This window comes from Mus musculus, chromosome X (assembly GCF_000001635.26).
Source record: "Mus musculus strain C57BL/6J chromosome X, GRCm38.p6 C57BL/6J".
NCBI classification, from domain to species: domain Eukaryota; kingdom Metazoa; phylum Chordata; class Mammalia; order Rodentia; family Muridae; genus Mus; species Mus musculus.
In genome coordinates, this window is record NC_000086.7 from 134,449,209 (window position 1) to 134,476,729 (window position 27,521).

Sequence of the window (27,521 nt, forward strand, 5' to 3'; positions counted from 1 at the left end):
GAATATTCAAAACAGGTCCAGTTGGAGGGCTAGAGAGAGACAGCAGGATAGGTGATCTCTTTATTTATGCTATGTCTTCGCTGAGAATCTAAAAATCTATAAGTAGGGTAATAGGTAAGCCGTTGGCACTAATGCCTCTTTTATTTGCAGAACATGTTCTTACCTGCTTTTGAAGGTCAAAATTAATCCCCAAAGCATCAAAGCCCTAAGACATTTCTTCTGTGAAATGTCAGTTCACTGCTCTGAGGCTTCAGGATGGCAGTGTAAATGTCAGGCAGGCTGGAGAGGAAGTGGCCATGGCCATTTCAAGCCGAGCGTCTCCAGGGATTGGGTTGGGAGGTCACAGAGACCTCCTCACACATGAGAAAGAGGGAACCCATGGAAACTGGATAGCTAGTTGACTCCATTAAAGCCTTAGGTCTTGGCGTCTATGTCCATGGCAGGATTCTCCAGGGAGAGCTGAGGCGCCTGAAATGGCAGCACGAGGAGGCAGCCGAGGCACCTACCCTGGTTGAGGGCTCTGCTGAAGCCACCCCAGACCACCGCAATGAAGAACTTCTGGCTGAAGCCAGGATCCTGCGGCAGCACAAAAGCCGCCTGGAGACGCGCATGCAGATCCTTGAAGACCACAACAAGCAGCTCGAGTCTCAGCTGCAACGCCTGAGGGAGCTGCTCCTGCAGGTGAGGCTGGAGCCACAGAACCAGGGCAGCTCCAGGTCCGGAGGAGGGCACAGAGAGCTGGGGTTGGAGCAGAGAGAAAGAGAAAGTGCCACTAGGATGTGGCAGTCAGTCAACTTCTTGGGAAGAGCTGACTGGCAATTGGGATGACGGGAGGAAGAAGGAGGTGGGCAGAATGGATACATCCTTAACCAGCCCGCTTCCCATTCACTTCCACACTGCCTCTGTGTGTCACTCTCAAGCTACCTATTGGACTTTTAAGGACTTTTAAGGAGGCTCTATTTCACAGCCCAATGGAATTTGGTATTAAAAGAGCAAACTTCAAAAACCAACTGAAACCAAAGGGACTCAGTGTAGCACCGAGCATGAGGACCTGAGCTGCATCTGCAGAGACCATGGGCTTTTTTTGTTTTGTTTTGTTTTGTTTTGTTTTGTTTTATTTTATTTTTTAAGCCCAGTGTGGTGACACACACTTGGAATTTCTGTGCCCGGGACATGGACTTCTGGGTCTTGCTGGCCAGCCTAGCCTACTTGGTGAATTCCAGGCCCATGAAAGACCCTGTCTCTCAAAACAAAGCAATGAAAACAGAAAAGAAAGGTGACCGCCACCTAAGGATTGACGGCCAAGGAGGTTGGTTCTCTAGCCTCCACATGCATGCCCATACGTATACATGTCAATGCACACAAATGTACCCACATTTGTGCACATGTAGATACCAACCCACAATCCAAAATGTGGCATTTTTAGATTTAGACATGTTTGGCAAGAGAAATAGTTTTACAATAAAGGGCTCTTTCGTTGCAATTTGCCCTTTTTGTCTCTGGGAGGTCAGGCAGCTCTGGGGTCAGACAGCCTGGGCTTGAATGTAGTGACTGTGGAGGCTCAGAGAGTCATTTACCCCTATTTGGCCCCAGTTCCTTTATCTGTAAAACAGAGGTAATGATAATACCAGCAGAAGTGAAGACTGCTCATCCAAAGGACCAGAGTTTGGTTGCCCAGCACTGTGTAGGTTGGTGTACAACCATGAGTAACTCCAGGGGTAAGGAGTCCGGCACCTTTTCTGGCCTCCGGAAGTAGCCACACACATGTGACATACACTCACAGTTATCCCACATAAAAATAAAAATAAATCTATTTTAAAAGGGGCTAGCAAGGTGGCTCCGCTGCCTCAGCCCTTGCCATGCAGGCTTGACAACCTGGGTTCAATCTCTGGGATCCACATGCAGGTGGAAAGAGAGAGCCAACTCCATGAGGTTGTCTTGTGACCTACACATCTGCTCTATAGCATAAATGCATCTGCACGTAACACACATGTACACACAGTAATAATAATAGGTAAACACTTTAAAAAGTAACAGTACCAACATCATAGGATTGTAACCATCCTAAAATCAAATAATGTATGTGCAGAATTCAGCAAGATACTAGGAATATAGCACATAATCAGATAATCACAATTATCTGTCCTTGGCATCATATGCAACTGACAGTGCCCTCATTCTCTTTATTATCCAAAGAACAGCCTTTTTCCTTTCTTAACTGATTTTGGGGGGCTGAGTGTGAGACAGGGTTTCTCTGTGTAGCCCTGGCTATCCTGGAACTCACTCTGTAGACCAGGCTGGCCTCGAACTCAGAAATCTGCCTGCCTCTGCCTCCCAAGTGCTGGGATTAAGCCCGGTTTAACTGATTTTTAAATTCACATTCAAAATACTATTTTCATCCTGGCCTCTGTACATCTGTATTTCCATGTTTTGTTCTCATCTGTTCTCCTCCCCATTTCCCTTCTCTGTGCCCTTCCCCCTCCAGTTTCTGTCCTTCTCTCCCAGTCAGCCCCCCCCCATTCTGCTCTCTTATGGCATGTGTGTCATTGGCCCCTTTATTTCCAGGGACAATCTCTAATGAATTCCTGGAGTTCTCTAACATCTGCTATGCCATGAGGATCAGGTGTACAATGATGAAACCCCAGAAAAAAAAATCGGGCTCTAAGTAGCCTAATTGTAGTTAAAATGGCAGCAAAAGACCCTTAGGTGCTGTGCCACTCTTACAAGAACCAGGAGCCTTTGGCTCGTGTTGTTAAAACAAGAATTTAATCGATAGTTGAACAATCTAAAGGGTTTCATAAAGGGGGAAAGCAGAGTTTATGGCGCTGTGAAAAGCTTCTTAAAAGACCCAGGGCAAAAGGGTGGGCACAGAGTCTCTAAGGTTCCGTTTTAAGTGCTGGGATCTAAGAATGAGGCCATGAAGACAAAGCCACTTAAATTACTTCGTCCCTCTTGCTAGCCACCCAGTGAATCAGATGGCAATGGCTCTGCAGGCTCCTCCCTAGCTTCCTCTCCACGCCAGTCAGAAGGCAGTCATCCCCGGGAGAAGGGACAGACTACTCCAGACACTGAGGTTGCAGGTAAGTTCCCCCATGGAACCTCCAGCCATTTCTCCTTCCCAAAGTTTTACTAGAGCTGGGGCTAGGGTTGTGTGTAATTGATCTGTTGACTGTTTTTCTCATATGCTTCTTCTACAAATGTCTAGTGAGTGTCTCCTCCATAGTACTCATTTGAATGGGAGGGTATGAGTACTCTGAATCCACTGTTCAGCTAATAGAAGCCTACCTCAGCCTACCCCAGCCTCTTGCCTTCCTTCTTATAAAGGAAATCTCAAAATATCTTTCCAAATCTCTCTCTTCTAACTTAGATGATGTGGGGTCAAAGAGTCAGGATGTCAGCCTATGCTTAGAAGACATCATGGAGAAGCTCCGCCATGCCTTCCCCAGTGTGCGAAGCTCTGATGTGACTGCAAACACTCTGCTGGCCTCTTGATGGAGTCAGAGCCCCATCCTGTAGCTCATAGTCCTTTCCCCATTCTTGTCAATGCCTTCCTTCCCTTAACCTTTGCCCAAACTTTCCAGGAACCACTGGCCCCACGTTCCTCAGCCAGAGATGTTTGGGCCTGGGGCAGCAGCAGAGATCTAATGGTATGTGAGATGTGGTCGGGGAAGAGGGGAGGAGAGGTGTGCTTCCTCTGACTCTAGAAATGTCCTCGATAATCCTTAAGATTGAGCTTGTCCCTCAATGTTAGTCTGCTCTTGCAGCCCAGACGAAGGCACTTGTCACCCAGATAAGGAGCAGAAAGTTACCTTGCAGAGCTAAGCAGTGCCCACTGGTCCCTTTCACTTCTTCATGGAATCATAGAATTGAAAGACTAATGGCCCCAAGGTCCTGAATTATTGATTCCCCCAAGGGTTATTCCTACCCTCTGGCTCAACTGAAAGAGACAAATGGTTATCACTGAGATAGTCCTCCAAAATGCCCCTTGGGAAGTCTGGGCAGTTTATGTCCTATTAATTCAGCTCCGGAGCATAGTTCTCAACTCTCATTCTATCTACATGGTGTTTTCCTCCCGTGTCTTTGATTTATCCTGCCACAGTACATACCAGAGCTTCTCTGGTGAAGGAACAATTCACTGTAGATGTGCTTCCACCCGATATTTGGAAACATTAAAGAAATACTTGTTTCTTTATATCCCCTTTCCCCATGCTCCTGTTTCCTGATGGTCTTGGCATCCCAAGAGACTCATTGAGATGCTCTGGAAACCCATCTGAAGCCACTCTTTTTGGTTTTCTGAGTCTCTCCTCACTGATCTGCTAGCAGGAGTGGCAGCTTCTTCAACAAAGAGGCCTCTCTCTCTCTCTCTCTCTCTCTCTCTCTCTCTCTCTCTCTCTCTCTCTCTCTCTGTCTTGTGTGAGAAAGGAAAAGAAACCCTCTATCCTAGGGGAGTATGGGCCTGACGCTCTCCAGGACATAACCATGTGATAGCATAGGTTGGACTGGGTGAGATGGCTGATTGCCCCCAGATATTCACTGGAAAGTTCCAACTGACCAGCCTGAATAATGATCTCTGCTTCAAAGCTACTAGACTTGAATCAGAAAACTGGCCACATTCCACCCAAGATGGAATAGCAGCAAGGTCTTCCTGCACATAAAACTGTTGCTAACACTGAAAGGTGAACCCAGTCCTCAAAATGAGTTAACTTTTCCTAGGCTGTATATACTCTGACTCCTCTGTCCAGCAACTGTTCAAAGTAGAGTGTGGATGTGGAAAGAGTGGCTTGGGGAACGTGGAGCAGAGGCAGAGTGCATTTAGACTACTTTCTACCGAGGAGAGCTTTCACCCCAGAGCCTTGCAATGGACTAAATTTTGAGTTTATGTGTATATATATACACACACACATATATACATATATATAACATAATTCTACATATATACTGTACATCAGTGCTCTCCCAGCCTTACTCACATATTAAATTCTAATAGTTCTTAAAGAATTAGTGTCCTGCCTTGCTCTTTGTTAGCCTCAGTCTCTAGCGGAAAGATGAAGGAAGGCATCCTGGCTGTGCCCTTAGGATGCTTTTCTCTACACTGATATTTGAGGTAAATTGACCTTTAGACCAATCCAAGGAAGATCTAGCCACAGAGACATCTAACAGGGAGAGGCATTCTGTTCTCTTCACTAATTTCAGACTTTGTTCCACTGAGACTTGGGCCTTGGGTAAAAATTTCTTACCACCCTTAAACAATGATTCAGAAACCAAAATAGAGCACACCCAAGCTCTACCCACTCTACAAAAAGGAAGTACAAAGGGCATATGTTAGCCTTTGCCAGGCTAAGACATAGAATGCATCCTATGCCCCTTATTAGGTCCTAAGGTCTGAATCATGGCCTTACAGTATGCAGTGGTTGTCATCAGTCAGGAGAGAGTGAGATGTTTCTAGAGTTCTGTGTTATAAACCAAGCCACAGCAAACACATGGAACTGCTAGGAATCTAGATTGATCTGTTCCAGGAAGGTAGAGCAGTAGCTTGGCTCCAAAAGCCTGGATTGCATTCTCCCCAACCAAGCCACAGATCCAAGGGTCAAATTTCATGCCTGGAGGTCTCTTGGAAGTACTGGGTATCTGCTTATATTTCGAGCATTTAAAGGCTAGCATCAAACACAGAACTGAGTCATAAGTCAGAATAAGGCATCTTTGTAGGAGCCTAGATTGTGGGCAGAGTTCAGACAAATTTGTTGTGGAACAGAGGACTCAGAAACTATGAAGCATGTGCCTCCCTGTGCCTTAGGAGCACAGACACTATTAAACAATCTAAGAGACCTGCTTAAAACCTCTACTTGAGCTCTGAGGCCACCCAGGTCTGTGACAATTTTATTAGAACTGACTTGGTAGAAAAGATGTTGATCTTGTTATGTAGGATTTGTGCTGGATGTAGACCGAAGCAGCAGGTCAAGATTGAAGTCTCACTAAAGGAGTCACCAGCATTTTGCCATCTTGTGCTTACCTGTAATGCCTCCAAATGAATCTATTGCTTAGGGATCCAGTAGCAGTCACTGCTCCATATGTAGGCAAGTTGCCTGCAGTGATGAAAATGGCTCCTTGGACGGTGTGAATTCACACAGGTTGAATTTAGTAAAATGTGTTCTATGTTACTGGGTATGTGGTATGCTGAAGCTCTTGTATAATGTATAGCCCTAGAGTTGAAGGTAGTGAAGGAGTTGCTGGATTAGAGTCTAAGGAAAACCTTTGGACTTATGAGATAGCATCCGTGATGAGGAATGTGTATACTGGATTTGTCATCAAATAGTGTAGGCAATTTATTCTGGACAGAATTTGATAGAGAACAATAAGCCAGTGAGAGGGTAGGTGTGCTTTTGGCTCAAGCAGCGTGCCTTCACATTGATTGGCAATTGTTAGGGAAGGCTGACTGGCTAGAAGACATAAGGCTGTGGTATGTAGTTCCATAGAGAGTTTTCTACCCAGGCGGACATGTGCCCTTCTCTTCAGAAAGCAAGGGTGAGAATCAAGGTTCTCAATGTTTCTCACAAGGCCCAGGCTCAGGCAGTACTTCACAGTGGAGAAACCTGATTGAGATTTCAGGTGTTTTATGAACTGCTCTGGCAGGCCACAATAGTGAAAGAACAAACCAAGGGGCAAGGCAGAGGCAAAGCCTGGGAGATTTTTTTTTTTTTACCACCCGATTAATTTTAAGGACTACCATTCCTTCCTGGGATATGTGTTTTTTAAGGGTTTGGGGGTTCAGTCCCCAGCTTCAGACTAGAACATTTGTTTGAAAGCAACATTTTCAGCGGCAGAGTTGTGGACTATTTTCTGTTATTAATTCCATCCAACTTCCTTTGGTACTTTGACAAATAACCAATGAAGTTAGGAACGGTCCTGGGAGAGAACCTAAGGCATTGCCCTAAGGCTGTGAAAGTTTAGCTCCTCGGCTGGATAGCCCAATCTGTGGGCCTCCCTGCAGAAACCTGGGACTTGGGACAAAGAAATACTTCAGTAATTCCTCACTGTTTTAACACTTGTGACTGTGGAGAGGGGAAAAAGTCAAAGCCAGGGCTCCTCTCCCAGTGTCCTTCTCCTCCTTTAGCCGCCATTTTTGGAAGAAGACCTGCTGAATGTCCTTGCTCTTCCCAAGGCAGTATTAAAGGCAGACTGCAAGAACACATCACAAGGACAGAAATCAGGGGATTGGGGAGGTGTCAAGGGTGGCATGCAAATGTAGAAAAGTTTGGGATAAAGGGGGCTAGGAGCAAATGGGTTAACTTCAGTTGCCACTCACTGTGGTGCTTTTCCCACTTTATCCTTGAATTCTGCTTTGAAGAATAAATTTGTATTTGTTTACTTTGGGTCCTCTGGTTATTCTCTCTGATCATGACATTCGGCCCTCTTCCAATATTTTGGAGTGGACAGAAAAGAGCATAGGTCAAGAAGCCACAGAAATACTGCCAACAGTTAAGCTCTGTCCTTTACACTGAAATTGTGGAGAATGAACATATATATATATATATGCATTAAAATATCCCCATGAACTGATGACGATCATTTTATTTACTGCCATTTCATGCTAAAAATAAATTTGTCAGTCCTTCATCGGCACCTTGACATTCTTTGACAGTTCATAGCAATAGTGTCCATCCAGTACAAATGTGAATCAAATCCATAGTTAAAAAAATTTTAAAGCATGTCAAAGAAGTAAAAATAAATTGGGGCAATTACGTTTAATATTTTAGCCCACCAAACGAATACTATCCTTCGAGTTATTCATTTACAGTTAATAATATTATTAATTTAAACGCTTGTTGGGAATATTTTGTTTTTGCTGAGTCTTTGGAATAGTCAAAAATGTCAGCTTGTGATACGACAAGATACCCAGATCTATACAGTTACTTACAGAGACACAACAATAATGGAATATTGCTATAAGCTCCTGTCTTAGTCAGGGTTTCTATTCCTGAACAAACATCAGGACCAAGAAGCAAGTTGGGGAGGAAAGGGTTTATTCGGCTTACACTTCCATATTGCAGTTCATCACCAAGGAAGTCAGGACTGGAACTCAAGCAGGTCAGGAAGCAGGAGCTGATGCAGAAGCCATGGAGGGATGTTCTTTACTGGATTGCTTCCTCTGCCTTGCTCAGCCTGCTCTCATATAGAACCCAAGACTACCAGCCCAGAGATGGTCCCACCTACAAGGGGCCTTTCCTCCTTGATCACTAATTGAGAAAATGCCTTACAGTTGGATCTCATGGAGGCATTTCCTCAACTGAAGCTCCTTTCTCTGTGATAACTCCAGCTGTGTCAAGTTGAAACAAAACTAGCCAGTACAGCTCCCCAGGTCCATTTTTCTCAACGGATGATGCTCAAATGAAAGGGATCAGATGACGTGTAAGGTGGTATACCTCCTGTTGCTGAGTTCCCAATGCTATATTGTAGCTAAGCAGGCCTATGCCCTATAGCTGGAGTCCAGAAGCAGAAAGCTCTCCACCCTCTTAAAAATGAGGACGACAGAGGAGACACTGCATCATGGTAGCCTCCGTAGATAGGAAGGCAAGTAAACAGTTTTGTAGTCACTTTTACAAGTCACTTCATGTACTCTGGGAAAGGCACAAGGTGTTCCACCAAGACCTGAGCCAGCTGGCCACTGAGCTTTGTTCATGGCCCAGGCAGATGGTGTAAGATTTCAGGGTACCCGGCACCAAGTACTTCTATAGAAATTCATCATATAATGTTTATTTACAGACACATCAATCATGGGTAGCTATATATTAGGCATGGCTAGCAGATACCCTATTAGAGACCACAGGACTATAATGTCAAATAATTAGCAAGCTGTGGCAAAGAAGAACTTCATAAGGTGTCATTGTGTAAACACATCTTAATATACTCATGTTAAGGTTTGGAGAGTCATGACAGCAAAGACTTTGTGATGAAAGCAGTGGTAAAGCAAGTCCCTATGGGTGACACTGAGAAGTGTCACTAGAGAGAACAGAAGGGCACTCAAGATATACAAGTTTATCTTTGTTTGTGTTGTCTGACCTCCTTCCCTGCTTCTCAGCAGTTCTGACTCCTCTCAAGCTACAGTATTGGACAGAGACTTTGATAATGTGTCACTCCTCAATGCCACCTGTGGCACATGTGCCATCCTTCCTCGGCAGTCTAGCGGTGTGACTTAGATGTTTCTGTCCCAGTCCTCCACCTTGGCTGACCTGGAAGGTCCATCTCCCTTTCAAACTCAGCCTCTTGGCCTATCCTGACACAGAATTTCTTTTCTCATTATCCTTCTCTTCAGTTCTAGGTTTCTAGAAAACAATTTTGTATCATCTTTTTATTTAAGAACTTCTTATACTTCTGTCCTAATATTAGCATAACTTTTTGGACATGCTTACATCCTTTTATTTGCCCTTAGCATTCCGGCTGTCTTTGACCCACTTTCCCAGGACCCACCTATATTCACTGATTCACTGTTCTCTCCCCACTGCTTGTTTTTATTTGGGATAGAGCACTAACCTTTCTTAGAGCAGTCATCACCTTTTCAATTGGAAGCAGGCTGGGGTCTTGCTGATAACGAGATGGATGCTCAAAGAGGTGACCTACCTACAAGACAAATGGTAGGGCTGCAATTGCAACCATGTATTCATTTCTATTACATGAATATTGAATTTAAACACTGGAGCTGCTAGTCTGTATTACTCTTTATTTTATCCTTTTACTCTCCCAGTGTTATATAGGTATGGTTTGCTTCCTTCAAAAGGACATAGGCTGTTTTGTAACCCAAGGACTCTTTTAATAGATTAATGGCATCTTGTGTCATTTTCTATCAAAAAGTGTTACAGGCTGGAAAGATTGCTCAGTGGTTAAGAGCACTGACTGCTCTTCCAGAGGTCCTGAGTGCAATTCCCAGCAACCACATGGTGGCTCACAACCATCTGATGCCCTCCTTCTGGTGTCTCTGAAGACAACTACAGTGTACTCATATAAATAAAATAAATTTAAAATTTCTTTTAAAAAAAAGAGAAAGTGTTACATTGTGAATGTATCTACCCAACATTTTTCTATTTAAAACATTACCAACCTACAATATACCTACAGTAAGTTAACATGTGGAGCTTTTGAATGGTGATTAAGTCACGAAGGCCTGATTAATACCCTTTATAACAGACCTGGAGGATTTTTTTTGCTCCTTCTTCCATGAAAAAGATGCTTAGAAGTCATGATCTGTAAACCAGGTTTAATGCCATCTGGGGTCAGACCACATCTGTTGATGCCTTTATATTACATTTCTCATCCTCCAGGACTCGGGGCCATAAATTAGTTTTACTTATAAATTAAGAAAACTATGGTATTTTTGTTTTGGTGGTCTAAATGGATCAGGGTAGAGTTTACCGTTGTGTTCTAATATGAGTCTGATTCTTCTAGAGCAATGGGGGGGGTAGGAGGTTTAGCTTAGTGGCACAGTACTTGAGTTTGATTACAAGCACAGCCATTTGTTTAAAATAAACATTTTTTCCTTAAAGCACACACACAAGAACACCATAATGACATAGCTTTAAAAACCCCTTATGAAATCCAGAGTTGTTAAGGAAGTCTTCATAGGCATTACAGGAATCTAGATTTACCAATCTTTTCTTAGGGAAGTTACAATGGGAAGACTTAGAATAAGGGTAGTATCTTTGCTCTAACTCTTCTCTTAGCTAAAGAATAACAACCAGCTACAGCCCTCAATGCCTACTCATAGAGCAAAGCTAAGTGGCAAGAAATAATCAGTGAGCAGGAAAGCAGCCTTTCACTCGAGAAAGGCAGGGCACAACCTAGTACTTATTGCTGAGAGGTAGGCATTTGAATCATTGTGACAGGGCCCAACCCTTGTTAGAAATTAGAGACGTTTTCATGGTTTTCAGTTTATTTTATTTTGAGACAGGGTCTTATATACAGCCCAGGCTGGCCTTCAATTTGACCTTCTGCTTCTGCCTTTTAAATTGCTGGGATTGCCAGCTGACAATTTGATCATTTTCAAAATTGTAAGAAATACTTAAAACCAGGTTTGAAAAGTAAACTTATGTAAAACAGCTGTGTATCTTTCTAGCCTAAACCTTTGACAAGGACGGCTGAATGATCTCATGGTACCATAGAGTAAGAGATAAAGAAATACACACATTTAATCTCAAATTGACAAAGAGAAACAACATCCCATGTGGGTCTCTAAACCTATGCATTTATATAACTCCCTCTATATATGTCTCCTATATAAATGTGATCCTTAAATTTACTTTAGTGAAAAATGCTCAACAAATAAAAGTTGTTTAAGATAAAGTAGAGGGACAGAAGTATGTGGTTCCACCCAGTCTTCATCTGGAGGGTGAATCCACTTGGTGTGCCAGGCTGAGGCTTTCCTTACTCCTTCAGGAAACATTTCAGTTGTTCCTGGAGGTGATAAATCTGTAAGGAGAGAGGAGCGGAGAAACATTATAAAAGCTGTGTGAGGATTATTTTCCTGATATTCCAAACTTTATTTTTAAATAAATATCCCTCATTACAATTTCAAAAGTATGACAAAGCTCCTTCTTTACCATTTCAAAGCATGTACAAACCCACCTGAAGAATATTTAAAAGGTTAAAAAAAAAATCTCCGTACACATTTGTGTGACTTTTGAGATGTAAATAATACTCAGGTAGTTTGTTTCAAGGTATTAAGGCTGCCTAAATCATCCACATTTCTAACTTAGTTCCTCCACTTCAAACCAAACTATCCATTTAAAAACTGGATAGTTCAACAAAGGAAACAACTGTTACTGACTAGTATTCCCGTCTGGACTCCGAACTAGTCAACTCGTGGTGGTGCCGGATCCCAGTGGGCCTGGAGCTGGGTCCCCACGTGGCCTACTATTATAGTTTAACTCTTTCTTGTAAACATAAATCTAAATGTTCTTTGAACAGAACATATTATTGCTATGTGGCCTCTGATATTAAAATCTCTGGTTCATACGAAGTTTAACTTTCAATGACAATGTCCCCAATATGAAAATAGGTTAAGAAGGTAAAGGGTTCTGGTTAGAGTGACCAGTCCCTAGATACAACTCATAAGCATAGGAGTGCAGCCCATCCACAGACGGTGTTAGAGTGTTGACATATATCCAGCATTTAGAAACTGTCCTAAAAGAAGTTAACCATAAACTGACACACAAATTAAAAACAACAACAACAACAACAACCCCTCAGCATGACAGAATTCCTCACTGTTTCAGATCACAAACCAGAAGACCAAAAAGCAACTGTTACTTGGCATTTTAGTGTCACGGTGTTCCAAAGAACAGTCACACCATGGAGAACTCAAGCACAATGCTGTGACCATATTGTCTTTTAGTGTTCCAGACTTATAAAGGGAAGCTTAAAATTGAACATGCTCAAAAACTGAATACGTTTGCTGCTAAGAATCTGAGCTTCTATGAAAAATATACTGAGGTCATAGCTCATGGTAAAAAGAAAAGAAACAATATGATTGTAGTCAGTTTGTAAGAGTCAGATGATAAAAACAAGTAGCATAGTCTTTTCTCAAAATGAGTTCACTAAGTTTTATAATAAATTTTTGTGATCATAATTACATCATTTACCCCTTACCCTTCCAGCCCCTCCCATGTATATCATGTAACATACACACACTCCTACATGTGTACATGCAGCCTGCTCATACACACACACTCGTATGTATATGCTTTTTCACAGCTGACCAATTGTATTTGCTGCTCCTTACCAGGTTAGGAGACATGTAGCAATTCAGAGTCCTGACCAATCAGCATCTTATTACATTCTACTCCCTTAAGAATTAATCCAGCTGGGCCAGTCAATCACCTAGCCAAGATAACACTCCTCAGGAAGGCTAATTCACCTAAGGCTATCTTAAGAAAGGAAGGAGTAATTACCCCCTTAATGAAATAATATGCTTATACTCCACCCACACACATAAAATTGTTGCTTACAGAGCTAGTGCCATGCAACATGGAGAAACCTGCCTACTTTTCTGAGCTCTAATTCAAAGTGTAACCTTTCCTTTTCCTTCTTCTTCTTTTTTTTTTTTTTTTTTTTTTTTTTTTGTCTAAATAGGCTAGAAGCCTAAGTGTGCCTTCCCTGACACTGTGGGCTTTCACACTCTTCCTCTGAAGACATCTCTCAACCTTTTCTACAGTTGCTTGTTTTTGAGTCCTGTTTTGAACTCTCCACTAGTTCCTTGCTTCTCTACTTATATTTTTGTAGTGCTGGAAGAAAAATTCTTATGAGTTCCTTCCCAGAATTAAAAAAAAAAACCTTTGATGTCTCTTTATGACCTATACCAAAACTTTAAACTCTAATTTCTTTTTTGTTGTATGTCCATTGTACATAGTGCTGAGTTTCATGAAGACTTCTTTCAAGTATACCATGTACTTACCTTGTATTTCCTGCCTCATACACTCCCCTTCCCCCCTGCCCTTTGGTCCTCTCCCCAGAACTGTATCTCTTACACTTGTTCTCACCACCTCTGAACTATCGTGCATACTCCAGTGTCACAGGATGTCCTCTTTTCCCTTTCTCCTTTCTAAAATCCTACATATATATGGGGTCCCACTCAAATGCTATCCCACCCCCAAATCCTTCCTAATTCTCACAGAGAATCATGAGCCCTCATTCCCTTAAACCCCTAGTCATGCTGGGCTTCCTTCCTCCTCCCCAGTGAGAGGGGAGGGAGGCCATATGTAGAGCAGTAGTGGAGGCACAAGGTATGCTGATGTGTATGTGTGTGTGAATGTCATGAAGCTCATTATTCTGTACACTGAAAAACTTTTTAAACTACTTTTTAAAGATTAAAAAGAGCAAAAAAATCCCTAAACTCTCATGACTTTCCCCAGCTGAAGCCAGAGACAATAAACATTTCAAACTCCCTGAAGAATTTAGCACCACAGTGGGCACCAAATAAATCTTTAGTAAGTAAGGCTTACCGCTACATTTCTGTGGTGGAAATGGCAGTTCTCAATACTAACTACTGAGCATGCGTGAAAGCAATTGTTTAGTGGATACCACCATAATCTTGGAATCTGATTATCTGATTTGCTGAGAAGGAAGACACAAAATATAAGAGTGCCTCTGGCCTTGTAGAAATAGGGACAATGAGTAGTACCTGTACCTCTAGTTACAACCATCCTCAGAACATAAGCTTCAGTCTCTTTAAAGTCGTTGCCTGCACTGTTCTACAATGGGGATTGTGTGGACTATCTATACAGCTTTGTGAAGTTAGCTTATTTCACATTTCTCCCTTCTCTTCCTATTTTTAATTCTTCTGTGGCTTTCAATAACAGCCATTTGGGTTAGAAACCTGGCATATCTTCTTTAATACTTTATTTTCCTCCATCACCCTGTAACTGATCTAAGTCTCTCTTAGTCCTTTAAAATACATCCTCTCATATGTAAATGGTAACAGCAATAATATTTTTACTACTCAAAGAGTAGAAACAAATCAAATGTCTAGCAACAGGAAAAATAGTTAAATAAAATGTGACTTCTAAGTTCTTCTGAGTCAACTTTTAGGTCTGGTGTGGCCTGGGGCCTGGGACCTTGTGAGATATTTCAAAAACTCATTAAAAATGTCTAGGGCTTAGGCCTGCCATATGACTCAGAAGTTAAAAGTGCTTGTTACACAAGCCTGAAAACTTGAGTTTGAGTTTAGGATGGAGACAGTTCATCCCACAAGTTGTCCTATGATCTCCAAATACATATGCATGAGAGTGCGCACACACACACACACACACATGTATAATAAATTTTTAAAATAAAAACTTAAGCTATATCTGATTCTCCTCCTTCAGACTCAGCAAGGAGTTCCTTAAACACACTTAAGACTAAAACCCACCTTTCCTATGCTACCCTGTGTGTCACTCCACAGGTATTCAATAACGGCTGAATGAACAGACTTTGGAAAGGATCTTGATCTACCCTGCTTTCTCACTCAGAGTATACTGTTCTTGTGAGACATACAGCCTGAAGTTAGATTAGAGATAGGTGAGTTCTTCATAGCAAAATACTTATTTTAAAATATCCTTCTTACCTGTTCACACTTCTCTTTTTCCATTATGTTAAGCTTCCCCAAAACATTCTGGAAATGTCTCTGAAAAAAATTATCGGTGATGAAAGATGTATCTCATGGGAAGAGAGAACCACAAAACACAATTTGTCACATATTTGATAAGAAAACTATAAATTATAGGAAGCACATTCTTTTGAGAAAAACTAGAGCATAAAACTACCCCCCTAACTACCACGCAATCCTAAATTATTTTATGTACTCTCTAAAGCATGTTTTCTTGTCCTATAATAAATGGGTGAAATGTCTACATGCTGCATCCTTCTTAGTGTTGTACACATCCTTTGGCTATGACTTATAAAGAAGCAGACTAGGAATCTGTTGTAGATCCCTCTCCCATTTCTCCTCACTAGAACAGAACCTTACTAGTCCTAACACAATGTCACCTATCTGTAAACATCTGAATCTTTCAAAATGTATCCATAGATATTAACTTTGGCTATTCTAAAGGACTCCAGCCGAGCTGAGGTTAGCTCTGTGTCAGGGTGCTTCCCTTTGACAACTACTGCTCCACACACAAATGAAACCTAAAAAAAGGATTCTCTTACTGCTTTAATCACCTTACTATCAAGATGGGATCAAATGGGACACAACAATATATTTTCCTCTCAGTGAACCCCTGAAAAATGTATCCATAAAAATAAAATAATCCGCTCTTGTTTCAGCCCAGATGAAAAATTTAAAAATAAAAATTTTAATTAAATTGGTTCTTTTTGCTGAAACAAACATATTTTTTTGGTATAAACAAAAGGTTTAGCCTATATATTGCCGATTACTGTGGTTCTTCTTGAAGTTTTAATTCTATTTTCTCTTACTTTTGGGGGGGGATACGAGGTCTAACTGTGTACCCGTGGCCAATTTGAAACTTTTTATATAGACCAGGTTGGTCTCAAATTCAGAGATCCACCTGCCTCAGCTTCCCAAATACTGGGGATAAAGACATACACGACAACGCCCAGCTAGTTTGAATTTGTTATAAAGTGGGAATGGTGACAGTATCTGTGTTTCAGAAACCGTTATACATAACTTGGATGCACTGTTTATATAGTAACTGCTCAATATTGGCCATTATCTCAGGACACCTGGTCCTATTTCTCCCTAAAATTGCTTCAACTTTAAAAATTACTCAGATAAAATAAAAGAGGGATGTTTTAATAGACATTAATAGATGATTCTAAGAAGTTGTTTAGGTTCGTGAATAAACTCCATGATGGCAGGGTGAGTGAAACCACAGATGGGCCTGTAAAAGGAAGACCTTATGAGTCTGACAGCTAAAAAGAACTTACCTTGAGGGTCAAGTTTTCCACTTTCCTGAGGAGTTCCTTCTGTCGCTGGGCTTTTTTATAAATCATCTGGAGCCTCTTTTCTTTGATAAAAATCAGTTTCTGAATTGCCATGGCTGAAAGAGGTAGAGAGAGGATTTTTGTTTATAGATATAATTTTAAATAATGCATCAAGTCCAAGTCCAAGGACCTTAAAACTAAGCACTGCACGTAATGCCCATCAAAAGTTAGCATATTATAATACTGCCGCCCACCCTATCCAGTTTCTTTGTCTTCTCCTCTGACTTACTTATTGAACTGTAATCTTGGTCTGCTTCATGGAGGCTAAATTCATTAAATTTGGCCTGCAGCTCCTTCTCTAACTCCTCTTCAGAATTGTCTGTCTCTTCCTCCTCCTTTTCATTTCCATAGTCTTCATCATCTTCATCTTCATCATCATCGTCGTCACCTTCATTACTCTTCTCTTCCACATCATTACTGTTGCTGCCAGAATCACCCATCATCTCCCGAAACACATCATAGTCTATTGATTTTAAGCAAGGGAAAATTGAACTGATCTGACACTTTTCAAATGATCATAACCTTATCATCAAATTCACTGGGCAACCAGTGAATTTTATAAATTATGTTCCTATGGAAAGATCATTACCTTCATAAAATAAGGACAAGGAATATCAGACACTAACAGTCATTCATATATTCAATTATCAAGATCCCTAGAGAATCTAAGGGCTCATAGGAAATAGAATACCAGGGTATATAGGAGATTAGAATTCCAACCTAAAAACCCTAAAAGCACAGGAGGACCAATAGGGATGAAGGACAAAGGCATTTTTTGTGATTGGATATTTCACACAGTTAACACTTGCCCTATCTGAAGCTCCTCCTCTGTTTCAATAAATTACCTGATAAACTAGCACCACCCATCTGTGAGATTCCTGGAGTGGTTGGCATGGACCCTTGACTTTCTATTTCCTTAGCATCATCATCATCAACGACTTCCCAGCCTGAGACGATAGTAGTCAAGGAAAATGAAGAAGGGAGAGAAAGAACACAGTAGAAAGGGAAGTGCTCCTTAACTAAAAAGTGCTCTTAATATTTACTCTAGGCCAAATTTGGATTATTGTCGCTGCATTTCTAGTGTGGAGAACTTCCTTATATTAAATTACACACATAAATACTTCAGTTGTCTGTATTTACCATTTCTAGCTAGAAAATCACATTTCAAAAATCCTAAGTTATAAACATCAAAACTGGTGCTCAAATACTTGAAGTAAGATAAGATTAAACATCTCATGCTTCTTAGTAGAACAGGGCTCACCTGGCATGCATATCAAGGCTCTGAATTGGATCTGCAGCATCACACAAAGCAAAAATACCAACCAGGGGTGCGATTTGTCAGCACATTTACACATGATGAAATAGACTGTAAGAAAAGTATTTGCTATAAAGGATACGGACACTGACAGCTTCAGCATCTGAGTAGAGCAGTCTCTTCACTTCTTTTTCCACACTTGGAGATTGAGTGTACTGAAGCAAAGTGGAGGAAAAATACCAGTAATGTCATTTAGCATGCTATTTTATGTAAATACCCTTTTCCTATATATTTTCCTATATATATATTGGGCCTTATAAGATGCTTATCCAATTCAAGACCTACTTAAATAGTGCTATTTAGCAAGGAATCTACTCAAAATTTGTTTTTGTAGAATAAGTTCATTTTTCACAATTAAATCACTTGAGATGTTTAATCTTATCTTTCTATAACTCTGTGGGAAAGATTCCAAGCACTTATGTTTTATTATTTATCTTGACTCATATTAGAAAAGAGCAATAATTCAATATTAGTTACTTATAAATGATTTGGTTTAAAATCAAATCTCCCAGACTTCCTTGTCCCATCTTTATTATGAAAATGTTCCTGTAAAAACTAGAACCTATCTACATGTTCTCCCTTGAATACAATTTTAAGCAAGTACTCTATAGCAATTAATTCAGCATGACACAAATATAAAACAAGGCTTTTGATGACATATCCCATTAGTTCAACCAATTGTTGGACAATTGAATCTTGAACTCCAAGGAATACCTTTTGAAATGAAAATAAGGGTGAAAAAGAAGTCTGTGAGTCATGGTATCACTAGCAAAACGGTTTCTCTTTTCACATAGAAGTTATTATTGAATATTAAATCATTACTCAATGAATAAAATCCAGCAGATGTATGTATATGTGTGTATCATATTAAAGTAAACAACGAAGATTATGACCAACGCTGTACCTCACTAAAGTTGATTTCATCCACTTGTTTCACATCTGGGAGCTATGTAGTAAACACAACAAAGAACAATGTTATATTTTGATTGTTCTATTTAAGTGAAGCTTAAAGCGCTCTACAACTATATTTAACTACTTTATTTAGTAGAAAATAAATTTCATTCACTGACAGATTATTAAGCCAACGTTAACACATAAATTAGAAAAGTTCATCTACAAATTTAACACACTTTCTTTCAGAATTCTAGCAAGGTTTTCTGTCGAAATACACAAGTTTATTCTAAAATTCATATGGAAGGATACAGATTCTAAAGTGTTTAAAACACTATTGAGGGAAAATGAAGTAGTAGCAATCAACTTTCCAATTTCAAGACTTACCACATTATAGTATCCATGGAGAGATGGATGCATGGATCAGTAAAAAAGAATAAGGAACCCATAAGCAATAGCATACATATATTCCCAAGAAATAAGTGGAAGAGGAGAGTGATAGAGTAGAGAAGGAAGAACAGAAGGATAATCTTGACTTAAAGCCCATGCTTTTCTAAACCTGAAATACGGATTGCAGGCATAAATATAAAATGTAAAACTTTTGAATAATGAATGAGAAAATCTTCAGTATCTAGGGTAAACAAAGACTCCTTAGAATTAACCAAAAAGGCAGGATACTTGTTTTTAAGTCTCAGCAAAACTAAAAATCTGTTATATCTTGTAAAGAGGACTAAAAATCCAAGCTGTCAACTGTGAAGGTATTAATAAACTATGCATGTACAATGAGAATACCACAATTAAATTATTATACAGTTATCAGAACGAATAAAATAACATAATGAGAAGACCTAACACCGGTAGGAGAGGTGGAGAATTTGGACCACTCATATATTAAATATAAAATGGTATTTCCTCTGAAAACAGTATGGCAGTTTCCCATAAAGCTAAAAATGTATGTGGCTAGTGAGGTGGCTCAGCATTAAGATGCTTGCTATCAATGATGACCTGAGTTTGATACTTAAAATGGATTCTCAAAAGTTGTTCTGTGACCCCCATTTGTCTCACACACATGCATGCAAGTATGTGTGCATGCACTTTGGCAAGAGACATGCAATGCATCAGTTGGTAAGAGACTTGGTTAACATCCACAAGACTCTGGTATTAATCCCTAATAATATGGACAACAAGGTGGAGTGGTGCATGCCTGTAATCCCAGCACTGGAGAGGTGGTAGAGGAAGCTCAAGTCTCTGTGACCACACAGCAAGTTCAACGCCAGCCTGTACTACATGAGAAAAATCCTGTCTCAAAAATACATTTTTACAAACCCCTAACTGAAGAGTATTTTTCCCCAAACACTCCACTTGGGGGATTGTATAAAAAAAACAAAAACAAAACCAAAAACAAAAAAACCCTCTAAAGAGATGGGTCAGTGGTTAAAGGCACTTGTTGCTCTTACAGAGGACCTGGGTTTAATTCCCAGCAAGCATTTATTGTGCCTCACAACTACCCGTAACTCAAGTTCCATGACATCCAACAGACACGCATGTGGTGCATATATGTGCACTCAGGCAAAATATTTGTGTGCATTAAGTTAAATGAATGCAAATCTAAAAATTTTAAAATATGATTTACCAGTACTCCTGGGCATTTATCTTAGAGAAATTAAGATTTATGTTCAAGACAGGGTTTATCTGTGTAACAGTCCTGGATGTCCTGCAACTCTCTCTGTAGACCAGGCTGGCCTTGAACTCAGAGATTTGCCTGCCCCTGCCTCCCAAGTGCTGAGAAACAACCTGCCTGGCTTTATAGACTTTATAAGACTTTAAACTGAACGCAGGAGCTGAAATGTCAAGTTGACCATTCTTCTAAATCCCTAGCAATGAGCCTGCAACCTAAAGAACTGGGTCTCTTTTTATTCACTGCTGTTGCCCCAACTGCTAGCTCATAATGCTGTGGATTTTGCATATTTTTAAGTCTTTTTTTTTTTTTTTTACAGTTTTGAGACACGGTCTCATTCTATAGCCAAGGATTGCCTTAAACTCACAACCCTCCTCTTTTAGCCTCCCAGGTGCTATTAGAGATTAAAGGTAGGAAGCACCTCATCTGGCAGGAACTGTTTACTGAACATATAAATGAATTGATGAGTTCCCAAGCGATTCGCTTCCTTTCTTTCCCTCTCACAGTCCTCCTCTAATCCACCCCACAGAATCATAAATGGCATGAGACTAACCTTTTTTGTTGTTTTCCGGAACCTTTTCTTTCTGACATTCTTAAGTGGTGGAGTAACTAAAATAAAAACATGATGAAACAGACCATATAACTGAACACTGTCCTATACCTATACAAATTCCTCAAAGAACTATGTCCTCCTTGTGGAATGACTTCTTTCTTTAAAAATAAGAGTTTAATGAACCAGGTAAAAGGTCCCTGGTTAACAGGGAATTGCAATGCAAGAGGTCATTGTAGTCAGCCAGAATGAGCAACGGTGACTTACTGCCATGCTTCCAGTTATATTTTTTTCTCTCTGCCTTCCCTTCACTAATTCCAATTACAGTAGGACCAGTAGAGACAACTGGTTCTTCAGGAGGAGAATGAGGCTCACCTTCAGGACTGCATACAAGCATCTACATTGAGCAAAGACAAAGAATTTGATTATTGTCCAAATATGGGTTAGTAGTAAATCACGATCATACCACCATCAATCTGGAGCCCCGAAGTCTCTCCAAGCATTTCCCAGAGCCAAGTTCTAAGCACTGTGCACTCAGATTCTCTGTACTATATCCCTTGCCCATCCTCTCCTCCTTCCCGCCCCCTCTTCTCTCCCTCTCTCCCTGCAGCATGATATGTAGATTCAACTTTGACCTAGAGTTTACCACTGCAGAAGGTATAGTATAAGATGCATTTTGATTAGAGAGCAAATCAGAAAGCAGCATCAGAGATGATGAGTAAGAACCGGCTGTTCTTCAGTGAACATACTGCTTTAGTAGAAAGTGCAGAAAAGGATCTTAGCCATTCCTATTTTTAAATTAATGAGAGTCATTATAAATGGCAAATGGGGAGCATCAGTCTGTAAAAGTAAAGGAATGAAACGTTAAATAACAGATACCAAACCAGAGCATTTACCATGCAGTAGGAATCATGACAGAGACTTAAGATTTCCACAAAAGCTATAAGAACGAAAAGATTTTTAAAAATCACACCCAGTGGTGGCGATATAGCTTAAAATCAGGTGGAACACTTGCCTAGCATGCATGAGCACTAAAAAGCAAAGCAAACAAGGCTTTGTGGATCTCGGGAAATCACTCCGTCGGTAGAGTGCTTGTCTAGCATGCACAAAGCCCTAGCTTTGATCCTCAGTACAACCCAAGAGTATAGAGAGGCATGCATGGAAGCCCAGCATCTGGTAGTTGAAGACAAAATGATTTTAAGTTTAAAGTCATAGTCAACTACATACTGAGTTTAAGGCTAACCTGGGATAGATGAGACCACATCTCACAAAATCATACCTGAGAAACATCCGCGGTCTTATAAAATGTCTTTCTGTCAATAGTTTTCAGGCTTCCGATAACACAAGGCAGATTAACCAGTTTAGCAGGCAGTGAGACGTTGTCTACTTGAACAACCGCATGGTGGCCATCAGCTAAGAGAAAGGAGAGAAAAGATTGACATTTCAGTGGACTCTTTGATCTCCAAGAATTTGAATAATGAAGACTTATGTGAGACAGGCAATCTCTTCAATGAAACTTACTATTTCTTTAAAGGCTACAAATCAATATTCGATTAGCAACTTCTAGAAAAAGAAGAGTATCTATAGCTTGTTTTTCCATATTGTACGTTACTAGTTAAAAAGTAAATTTCTTTCTAATGATAGCAAAGGTGAATAAGATAGCAACTGTTTTCTTGTCATCACCAAAAGTAAATTTCGTTCATTTAAATACATTCCTTTAAAAAACAAAAACAAAAAAACAAAACAAAACAAAAAACCTTGTCTAGCCTCAATAAGGAGAAGATGCACCTAGTCCTTTTGGAAAAATAACATATTTTATTCTTTTTTCAGAACTCTAATGCCTAGTACAGTGTCTGGCGCATAACAATCTGTAGCAAATTATTGTTTAATATATTGTGAATTAATATTAACTACTTACGAGAAAAGTCAATTTTTAGTTTATCCTTCCAAGCAGCATTTCTAGAATGTATAATTTTCCTGACAGCATAAGCTTGTTCCTAAAAGGGAGGTAAATTAAAAATCAGAAAGATTGTGTAAGTGATAGCTAATAGGACAGACATTTCAAGGCAAGTCTTCCCTTAAATAAAGCCTTACACTTCCCAAATATTAATTATGTTGTGTACCATGAAAGACCATACATTGTATAAGTCAAGGTAGATGTAGTCAATTGAAGTTGCACATTATCTTTTAGGAACTACAGTTGGGGCTTTCTTTCTCCTAGCTTTTCAGTTTCACTTCTTCCTGCTATCCTTCTGTTGGAAAGGCTTAGCTATGGTTTACTAGCTATATTAATTAACTATAATTGAATAATATCTTCCTGGCCATCTCTATCATAATCTCATAAATGAAATAATGCTGGACCATGGTTATCAGTGGGGAAAGAGACTCGAGCACAATACTGAAATGAGTGTGATAAGCTGGCCTGGTGATGAACTTGCAGGTGACATAGTGGTAATGCCTCCAACCACCTCTTCTGAGATGACAGAAAGAGTTTTAGAGCAGTCTTACCTTGGCTGTGCAAAAAATTGCTTGTTAATGTTTATAGTAAGTGACTGGATGATCCATAATTGTCATAGTTGTTTTGGCAAGGAATTAACCCACATGATTGACGGTATGTACAGGAAAAAAGAAATATTGTGAGAAGAATATGCACTATAATAGGACTGCTTGATAGAAGATGATTTATGGAGAGCAAATATTCTGATCTTTTATAGCCTGAAATACAAATGTTATCTATGCAGAACTATACTTTTGCACTGAAGATATGTATTCTGGGATATAAAAGTTACTTACCGGAGGCAGACGCAATATAAACTGTTCCTCAACGTCATGACATTCAAGCCTTACACTCATGGCTTGTTTTTTAGTTCATAAAAAACACAAAGAAAACAAACAAGTCATTAAAAACTCTTTCTCACTCTGATAGTCATCTCTGGTATTACTAATAATACTCCATAAGAACTTACCCATGATTCTCATGGAAAACAAATGTGCATATACTTTATTTGCCATCCTGACTTCTAAGTGTTATCATTTCTAAAGTCAACCCAAATTACACGATGTTATTTGATGAACAAATAACTAAGCTATTGTGAAACAACTATCAAATAAAATAGTAAATTTCAGCAAACTAAATGACCTCTGTGGGGCTGAATGCAAACTAAAGAATGAAATTAACCCAGAACCTATATGTAGATACTGATTTGAAGTGAACAAAGATTTAATTTTCAATATTTAAGTCACCCAAATAGACCAACAGTAGTAATCAGACTGATCCTGGGATAGCAAGAAGCTTTTTTATGGCTCAACTGCAGTGGCTCAGCCCTCCCTTGGGAGAAAGGAGTTCCATCCTTCCATATCCAGACCACGGACACTAGCTTTATGGCATAAACTCCTTGAAAGAGTGGTATGAATAGAACCTAAAAATCTGATTTTATTTATTCATTACTACCACCTACTGTTATGCAAAGAAAAATAGATCAAAAATTTAGGTCTGTAAGAAAGTAAGGAAGGATCTCAGAGTTGTTGAGGGAGGTGTATGAATATGATCAAAATACATTATGTGGAATGCTCAATTAATAAAAATATTTTAAAAGTCAATCCCTTAGTATATAATTTTAGAAGTTATTAGAAAGTACAGAGTGCAGAAAGACACCCAGGAAGAGGCTAGAGAATGCATTATTCTTGATAGTTATTTGTTTTTATTGCTTACATACATATATATATGCATATATATAAGCAATGAAAAACAAAAGCAGTATGACTCTCTGAGGCTGCCAGTCAAACTCCAGCCTTAAAGCCTTTAGGCCATGTTCGAAGCCTCTAGGCCATGTGCACAGCCTCTAGGTTGCATGCCTGCAGTACCTGCAGGCATGCGTGCACAGTTCACAGCTAGCTCAAGAGCTCCCCTGCTGATACATATGTGAAAATGTCAATGAAAAACTTTTGCACAATTAATACATACTTGGGCACAATTTAGAAGTATACAGTAAATGAAATAACCCTTGGGGCTGAATATACCACTAAAGCAGAGAAAACAGAAAATACTTAAGACTGGGAATGCAAACACAGAATGTAATAAAGGAGCTAGCTAAGCAAGATTTTATCAGGTCAGTCCTATCTTTCAGACTTCTCAGCCGAACTAAGATTAGGGATTTTCGTTCATCTTAATGCCTTTTTGGCAACTCCTCTTTTACAGAATAAAAACTTTATTAAACTATGAATTCTTTAAAAATGATTTTAAAGTATCTCCTTGTTGATAGCCCCAGCAAAAAGGTTTAAAGGGAGAGAAGGGGAAAAAAGAGCCTCGCTGAGAAGAGTTTTAGTAGTTTAAAAAACCAGAAAGAACTATATGTTAAAGAACACAAATCCACTTCCCTCCCCTAGAAATATTCATTTTTCTTAATTTGTTTTTGAAAATTCCACGAGGCACTCTCAGATGCCTAACTAAATGAACAGAATCAATGTCCACCTCTCACATCTGGCTTATCTCCCTTCAGCGGGACAATTGGAATGGTGTAGTCAGGGAGCCCAAAAGCTCCAGGCAACACAAACTTGGTTCTGCATTATTTTAAAGCGCACAACCATGTGCTACCCTTTGGAGACTGCCCGGTCCCATCTTTTTTTCTTGGGGAAACCCAACGGAAAAGTTCCGCTCCTCCCGCTTTTGCTCATTTACGCTGAAAATATATCCCCCCCCCCCCCGCAAAGCCATGAGAGCCTTCACACCTTCCAGTTGGTGGCCCTGGCCATGGCAAGATGCCGCGGAGACACTTCCCACACTCCCGGGGCCTGGTGGTCCTCTGACTCACCTGCCGCTGCTGGCCGGGGCTTCTTGGACATCTCTGCTGGCTGAGATCCTAACTCAGGAGCTTAGAATCAGTCGCAGAGAGGTCCGAGCACCGGATAAAGCCCCGCTTTACAGGTAGCGGACGTCCAGGCCCCGCCCCTCGCCCCGCCTCCCCCCGTGGGGCTGCCCGTCAATCAGAGGGCTGAGGCCTCGAAGTCTCCGGGCCATGCGCGTAGCCTCCAGGCTCTGAGCTGCCTGCCTTGCAGGCGCCTGACCGGGCGCGCATGCGCGCTGCGGCCCCCATGCTCTCACAGCCCGGGAGCGGATGGCTAGTCCACCGCAACCACTGAGTCATCCACGAGAACAGGGGGCGAGGCGGGGCGGGGCCTGAGGCCACCTGTGGGACCCGGGGCGGGGGGCGGAGGCGCGCGCGGGGGAGGGGGGGGCGACGCACAGCAAACAGATGGCGCAGCACTTGCTCAGCCCTCCAGTCCCAGAACTGTCGCCTGACGAGGCCACCTCTGATGTTAAACACTCGGCGCCCCAGGCCCCCACTCCCTGGCCACGACCGAGTCACCTCAGCAAGGCCGACCCTTGGGGCCACGACCGGGGAGGGGGCGGGCCTTCCTGCGCCTTCGTGGCCGCGGACCTTTCCACCTCGCGAGGCTCCCAGGTCTCTCCGAGAGTCGGGGCGCCAAACCGCCACGAGCGAGCGGGGGGCAGGGGGCACCAGGCCTCAAGCTGCCACCAGGCCTCAAACTGCCACCAGGCCGCAAACTGCCCCGAGCGAGGCTGCGGCTATGGTCCGCCACCACCACTGCCCCTCCCCGAGCGTCTCCCCGGCGCGTCCCGGCGCGTCCCGGTCTCCTTCACCCCCACACCCCGTGCCGCGCCCCCCCCCCCCGACTCCCTGGCCATGGCCGCGCCCTCCTCAGCAAGGCCGACCCTTGCGGCCATGATGGACGCTGCGGCCCCGTCCGCCCGCCTCAGACGACGTTCGACTGCTCGAGGCTCACAGGGGGACAAACGTGCCACCCTGCCAAGGCCCCAAACGGCCACCGACGGTGCTGTGGGGGTGTCATCGTCCCCGTCACCTCACTCATCCTCCACCCCGTGCCCCCCACCCGCCTCGGCCACCTCAGGCCTAAGGTCGGGCCCAGGCCTTTCTCAGCACGGTCGGCCATTACTTCTGGGCTGCCGCCCTACCTTGTCCCCTAAGTGTCCCACCTCCGAGGACCTTTTGACGCTCCCAAGTTCCCCGGTGTAGAAAGAAGTTCAAAACCACTCACATCGCATGGCACTCTCGAGGGTCTGGCAGCGAGCAGTGCCCTGGCGGGGGGTCTTCTGAGACTTGGCCCTGCCGGGAGTCGGTGGGCCTCGAGCCCCTCGGGTGTCACAAGTGTCCCCAGCACCTTCGGGACGAGGGCCGGAAGGGACCTGGGGCTCTTTGGAGCCCGCTTCTTCGGTTGTCGAAACATCTGTAGCGGGGGCTTCAGGAATAACGGGGGCTTTGGCCTCCACCAAAGCCCCCTCAGGCGGAGCTCCCTCAGTGGGTGCTTCCTCGCCGCGCTCCATGACTCAGAATACTTGGGGCGAGTCCGGTGGGGGGTGCAAAATGGCGGCGAGTTCTGTCACGTGGTATAAGAGGGTTCCAGAATGCTCGAGCGTTATGCAAAATAGTTCCCTTAAAGAGACAGCAACACTAACGAGACACGTCGCCTCGCAAAGATTTTTATAAACTCTCAACTGCTTAAACACTAATCGATGCTTAATTTTAAAGGGTGCGGTTTTTCCGAGACTTGTACAATCATTTCCTCTAGAAGTATAC

General features: G+C 41.7%; 2 protein-coding genes across 16 annotated transcripts in view; one reads left to right on the forward strand and one right to left on the reverse strand.

The window, feature by feature from the left end:
- Nucleotides 1-7,366, forward strand: part of Drp2 (dystrophin related protein 2) — a 52,451-nt gene extending 45,085 nt beyond the window's left edge. For 10 of the 11 annotated variants that reach the window (XR_003952997.1, XR_001782733.2, XM_030251217.1 and 7 more), the window contains 3 exons: nt 444-681; nt 2,960-3,080; nt 3,368-7,366. Coding sequence is in view for 9 of the 11 variants with exons in the window: in XM_030251217.1 (XP_030107077.1) it covers nt 444-681; nt 2,960-3,080; nt 3,368-3,492 (484 nt within the window). In the remaining 2 variants the exon portion in view is untranslated. The remainder of the gene's footprint in view (nt 1-443; nt 682-2,959; nt 3,081-3,367) is intronic. The other variant, NM_010078.3, reaches the window with a different exon arrangement.
- A 3,541-nt stretch (nt 7,367-10,907) lies between these two features.
- On the reverse strand, nt 10,908-27,297 carry Taf7l (TATA-box binding protein associated factor 7 like). 5 transcript variants are annotated; one of them, NM_028958.4, is made up of 13 exons: nt 26,983-27,282; nt 23,698-23,759; nt 22,823-22,901; nt 22,184-22,317; nt 21,172-21,301; nt 20,908-20,963; nt 18,690-18,731; nt 17,868-17,940; nt 17,316-17,417; nt 16,700-16,933; nt 16,414-16,526; nt 15,092-15,151; nt 10,908-11,457 (listed from the first exon to the last, which is right to left on the reverse strand). In NM_028958.4, the coding sequence occupies exons 1-13, from the start codon at nt 27,266-27,268 to the stop codon at nt 11,413-11,415; spliced, it is 1,416 nt and encodes a 471-aa protein (NP_083234.2). In that variant the 5' UTR covers nt 27,269-27,282; the 3' UTR covers nt 10,908-11,412. The 5 variants fall into 5 exon arrangements, with proteins under 5 accessions (NP_083234.2, XP_006528673.1, XP_006528674.1 ...); XM_006528610.4 differs by having other exon boundaries at nt 10,910-11,457; nt 21,280-21,301; nt 26,983-27,297; XM_006528611.4 differs by lacking the exon at nt 26,983-27,282 and adding an exon at nt 25,716-25,831 and having other exon boundaries at nt 10,910-11,457.
- Nucleotides 27,298-27,521: the final 224 nt, after the last annotated feature.